The 5,495-nt window shown below is 38.6% G+C and overlaps 1 protein-coding gene across 1 annotated transcript; it reads left to right on the top strand.

Annotated features, from left to right (window-relative positions):
* Window positions 1–442: 442 nt before the first annotated feature.
* On the top strand, window positions 443–5,440 carry LOC113484155 (TM2 domain-containing protein 3-like). Its single transcript, XM_026856355.1, has 5 exons — window positions 443–585; window positions 1,452–1,609; window positions 2,176–2,350; window positions 2,939–3,014; window positions 4,286–5,440. The coding sequence occupies exons 1-5, from the start codon at window positions 498–500 to the stop codon at window positions 4,449–4,451; spliced, it is 663 nt and encodes a 220-aa protein (XP_026712156.1). The 5' UTR covers window positions 443–497; the 3' UTR covers window positions 4,452–5,440.
* The last annotated feature ends 55 nt before the right edge of the window (window positions 5,441–5,495 follow it).

Here is a 5,495-nt window from a genome sequence, read left to right on the forward strand (position 1 = left end):
GGTGTGACAGACCGGCCCCCCCCGGCATGGCCCGCTCGTGCTGTGCCGGTGCTGCCCCGGGGCCCAGCCGCAGATCTCTTCGGCGCGGAGCGATGCGCAGCCCCGGCCGTGGGGGCGGCCAGGCCTCCGCTGGCGGCCTCGGTCAGAGCGGGGCTGCCTTGCTCGACTTAACGCTCTCGTTCAGTAGCAAGTACTGAGTAATCCCCGCTTTCGGAGCGCTGGTTCTTAATGCTCCAGAATCAGAAGATAAGGCTGACTTGGAATAAACACGGTTTCCTGTGTAAAAAGAACAATTCTAATGCTCATGTTAATGCTTAATGTAAACATTCTACTATTTATAGAACAAGAAAACAGATTTTTATCATTCTCTTATTCTTATTACGCTTTTCCACTTGTAATTCCATAGCAGTGTGCAGAAATCGAACTGTTTCTGAAGTTGAATTTTATTCTAGAAATATCACTTTCTCCATTTTTATTTTCTTGTAGCAGGATCTTTGATGACCACAAAGCATTCACAGCCACAGTCTACATTTGCAAGAAGTCTAACTTCAACAAGTACAAATACTCCTTATTTTAAAGCACCAGGTACATTCTTACATTTGTCCTGTTGATTTTCTTCTGTGAGCCTTTTTCCTCAGTCTTGAGTTTAACAGTGAAGTTCTTGAGTTGTCATAGAAACCTGTATGTGCTTTCACAGTGGTAAAAGACATTATAGTATAACGCATTATGAATTACTTCTCAGTGACCTTAACAATTAGTTTGGATTATATAATTAGAAAATTGGTCCATATAGGATCTTACAACTAGAAAATGACCATTTAAACAGCCATTGTGGTTCCTGCCTTTTAATACTCTCTCAGGATGGTGCAAGTTCTTGAAAGACTACAGCACTCTGCAAGAACTTGTTCCTTGTTGAACATAAATGCAGGTTTTGTAGCTCACAGGGGTACATCGGGATTTGGGCTGAAACACTGTTCTTGCTAGTAATTTAAGAGGTGATTCTGAACACAATCAAACAGCAAATGCCTGAGCTAGCTGTAAACTTAATGAGACCTGAACTAAAAGTAGGTTATGTGTGAGCCTGCTTCTATACTTAAACTGATTACTTCCGCTGAGAACTGCTGGCTGAGGCGGGACTAATCCATGATAAGCTCTGTTCTGGTGTTGTACTGAATTGTGTTGCTGTGCTGTCCTGTCCTGTGCAGAACTCACCTGTGTGACCCTTGCAAGGGTACCCTGCCGTGTTGTGCCTCTCACCTGGGGAACACAGTGGTTCCCACAACACAAACCTGTGGCGCTGTTCAGTGCGTAATAAGGAAAGCCCTTTATACAGTATCGTGTGTGTGGGGGTATATATATGTATAAAAGAAAACATATGTATATATATACTTCAGATTATTATAGCTTTTTCATTCGCTTTCTTAATTTTATTCACGTATTTCACCTTTCAGAAAGTACAGAAATTCCATCTTATGTGACTAAATGTCCTAGCAACGGGCTTTGCAGTAGATTGCCACCAGACTGTATGACATGTAACACAAACTATTCCTGTATATATGGGAAGCCGGCCACTTTTGATTGCAAAGTCAAGCCACATGTTCATTGTGTTGTAAGTAACCTGTTACTTTTAAATGGAAATTAAAGTCATTTAATTAAATTGTGGCATTTTGTCATAAAATATAAAAAAAATGATTGCCAGGTTCTTACATAGGCAGGTTTGCAGTTCTGTGATAGATGTAATCATTCAACTGTAGGCTGTTGGTGAAGAGGCAGACCAACCCTTATCTGTTTTGTCCTCCTTGCATTGGATCTTTTTCTTATACAGCCATGCAGTTGAGTTAAATCAATTTGTTGACCCATCAAAACTGAACTGTTTTGAGAGTGGGAAGGTTTAGTATCTGTCAGAGGTACAAAGTGATCTTACAGGTGAGACTGAACAAGTGTCCTCTGTTTGTCAGTAGCCTTGGACTGGGAGAAGCAGTAACATTAAACTGCCCTTTAATAATTTTGTCCGTTTCCTAATGTTAATTTTTTCAGTTTTACTTGTCTACATGGAGGTAGCAAAGAGGGTGCTTGTTATTTTGCAACCAGATGTCTACTCAGGAAATGTAATTTGATACTGCACACTGTGAATTCGGTTATTACTAGTGAAGTAATAATGCTGTCCTTTTATAGGACCAGAACAACCACGAGCAGGAGAACTTTACAATTAACATGACATGCCAGTTTTGCTGGCAGCTTGCAACAACTGATTATGTATGTACTAATTCTACAAACTGCATGACAGTTTCTTGTCCACGACAACGATACAATGCCACTTGTACAGTACGGGATCATATCCATTGCCTAGGTAAGGCAGGCTAAAACAGATTCTGTAAAGAAGCTTTTTTCCTAAAGAATTTCTTAACGTTTTTCGTAATGGCTCAATACAGTGATTGTTTATGTCTGTTGCAGAAACAGCCTGCTCCTTGATTAATCTATTGAATTTTTTTATGGTTACATTTTCAGTTTTAAGCATAATAGTGATACCTAACTGTAAACATTGAGTTTTAATACTGTTGTGTACCTTCACATGAGAGAAAACAGTTCTGATTAATTTTGGTCAACCTCTCTGAATTAAACTGATTTGGACATCAGTAACAAAATCAGTACCAAACATCTCAGTAGGATAATTTAAAAAATTCATGCTAGTTTCACTCAACTAGTTTAATTTTCCCTCTTTGTTCAGTGACCTTGCATGTTTTCTTATGTGGGATGAAGATTGATGGAACAGAGGACTGTAGAGTACATATGAGCTGTTGTGTTGACAGTATATTTGTTTCGTTTAGTGTCAACTCTTTTAGGCTCTTGTTAGAGAAATAACAGTATCTTCTTGCTTATTTTCCTCCCATTGTGTAGTCATTGTTACATTAATGTTTTAATGTTTTCTAATGTTTAGGTAATCGTGTCTTTCCTAAGATGCTCTATTGCAACTGGACTGGAGGTTATAAGTGGTCTACTGCCTTGGCGCTAAGGTACACAAGAACTATTAGATAACATCAAGCTAAAATAGATAATATTATTTGAAATGGATTGTCTGTAAAAATCTTCTGTCTGTGTGGGTTTTCTGCTTGGTATTTTTGAGTGGTGTACTGAATAACCAATATTTCATATAGTCTACCTTAGAATTTGGAGGCATAGGATGCCTGAAGATTGTATATGCAATACTGCTGTTTTCGGTAAATAGAGCTTGAGAGAAATGTCTGCATGGAATGTACATTCTTCAGAGTAAATGCCAATGATTCTTAGGCTTCACAGAGTGATCAATTTTCTGAGTAGAGAGGACGTGTTGGCTTTTACTCTGTACAGTGTCGAATGAGGTACAAATGCTCAAAAAAATCTGCAGATTTATGGGTTTTTTTCTCCCAGTTTTTTATATATTTTAAACAATTAAGGCTGAAAATTGTCCAAATTACTTCTTGGCATCTGAAATGGATGCAGCCATTTCTGAATTTGATAGATGTGACTGTACTGGCTATAGTTGGTGTACATTTGTTATGGCTTCCTTCCCAGCTGTAATAGCTAGAAATGCCTTATGATGAAGTTTCTTGTGTTTTAAATTATTAGGGAAGAGGCCAGTGCAGTGGTATTGAAAGAAACTATTTAGATTATTTTTGGAACATTAAGCCATGAGAGCACCGCAGTAGTGATTTGAAAGTAACTGAAGTTCTTTGGGTGGTAAGACCTTTTTCATTGTATTTGCGTATTTCGAAGGTGGTTAACATGATCAGTTAGGTAGTGAGACTCTCTGCTCCTGGAACCAAAGATACAATAAGACTGTGATTAAGAAAATTATTTAATACACTTTCTATTCTAGCAAGAACTGTTCTCTCTGCCACCAGCTGGAGAAACTTGCTGTTGCCTGACTGCTGCGTGGTGCTGAATTTAACGATTGGGTCTGTTTCTCTAGCTGGTTTGTTGGGGTCTTTTTAGCTTCTACTAGCTTAGAAACATCAAGACACATTTATGAATTTGAGAGCTTTGGTTTTTATTGCTTGTTATGAACAAAAAACTGTCAGGTAAATTTCTGGATAGTGTTAGTTAGCTAAGAAATAGTGCTATTTAATCAAAATCTTTCTCATTTAGTAACAGCTCTTTTTGCACAAAAAAATGTATAGTTTCTCGAATGATGTAGAGCAAAATTATCATCGACTTGTAGGTGTGTCAGAAAGAAGTGTGTATGGATACCTGAACTGAGTTCCTGTAAAAATAATAATAATAACGAATCATGTTTTTATTCTTATAGCATCACCCTTGGTGGATTTGGTGCCGATCGTTTCTATTTGGGCCAGTGGCGGGAAGGTCTGGGAAAACTCTTCAGCTTTGGTGGACTTGGAATATGGACACTAATTGATGTGCTACTAATAGGTGTTGGCTATGTGGGGCCTGCAGATGGTTCTCTTTATATTTAAATGTGGGTGTAACGTGTTTCAGGGAGGAGTGATTACTTGGAAGGGGCTCTAAATAAAAGAATGTAGAGATTTGGGCCTTTCAGGTAGAATGAAGAACCACTGTTCTTTCTGTGTGCATACATTTTAATGTACAGTATCTGTACTTAGTTTGCCTTTAACTAAGGTAAAATAAAAGAGTGGATCACTGAGTAGGTTGAAATTCATTTCCTTTCTTCTGTAGACATGCTCTTTTTCTATGAAAAAAGTTGAACAGCTAACCAAATTCTGCACTGTGCTTGAACCTGGATGATCTGTTGAGCACCAAGAGAGATGCAAACTGACTTGAATATTGAGTTGTTTACTTCATATTTGTATGCTTAAATTTAACTTTATAGCTAACTTCCCTAAATATGTCAGGTTTTTTTTTATATTTTATTTTTGGGAGGATAATTTATTTGCCCGCATTACTCTAGCAGTATGTAGATCACCATGTTTTATGATGTTAATTACATTTATCTCTGTTTTGGGATCTAGCAAGAGCTAATATTTGCTTAATGACTTGTCGACCTAAAATTGTGGAGTTTTTAGAACTAGATTGCAGTAACACTAAAAGCTAAATATGAAATAATTGAAATAGATTTTAGGATTGTTCCATAATATCTTTATTTTGGTTGGTTTTGATCTGTGTATCAGTCAGAGGTACAATGTGTATTCCTGCACTTACCAAGCTTTCGAGGTTCACTTACAAAAAGGGTTGGGGATATAATCGATGCGTTTATCCACTTAAGATGCTGTAAAAAGATAATGTAGAAACTAGTGCCATTACAGAGGAATAACTTAGTTTAGATCAGGTCAGTAGCGCAGGGTGGCTGCCTGCTTCCCGGCTGGCACCCGCTGGCCGTGCCCTTCCCCTTACACTGGGCTTGAACTGTCGCTTGTGTAGTGCTAAGGCGCAGCAGCTCTAGAAATCGTTATCACTTGAATAAACTTGAAGCTCTGCTGGAACTAAATCCTGCGAGTGGTTTCTGCGGCCTCGGCCCGGGCCGTGCTGCCCCTGTGCCTGCC

The sequence above is a fragment of the Athene cunicularia genome (genome assembly GCF_003259725.1).
Source record: "Athene cunicularia isolate RWA chromosome 10 unlocalized genomic scaffold, athCun1 chr10_part1, whole genome shotgun sequence".
NCBI classification, from domain to species: Eukaryota; Metazoa; Chordata; class Aves; order Strigiformes; family Strigidae; genus Athene; species Athene cunicularia.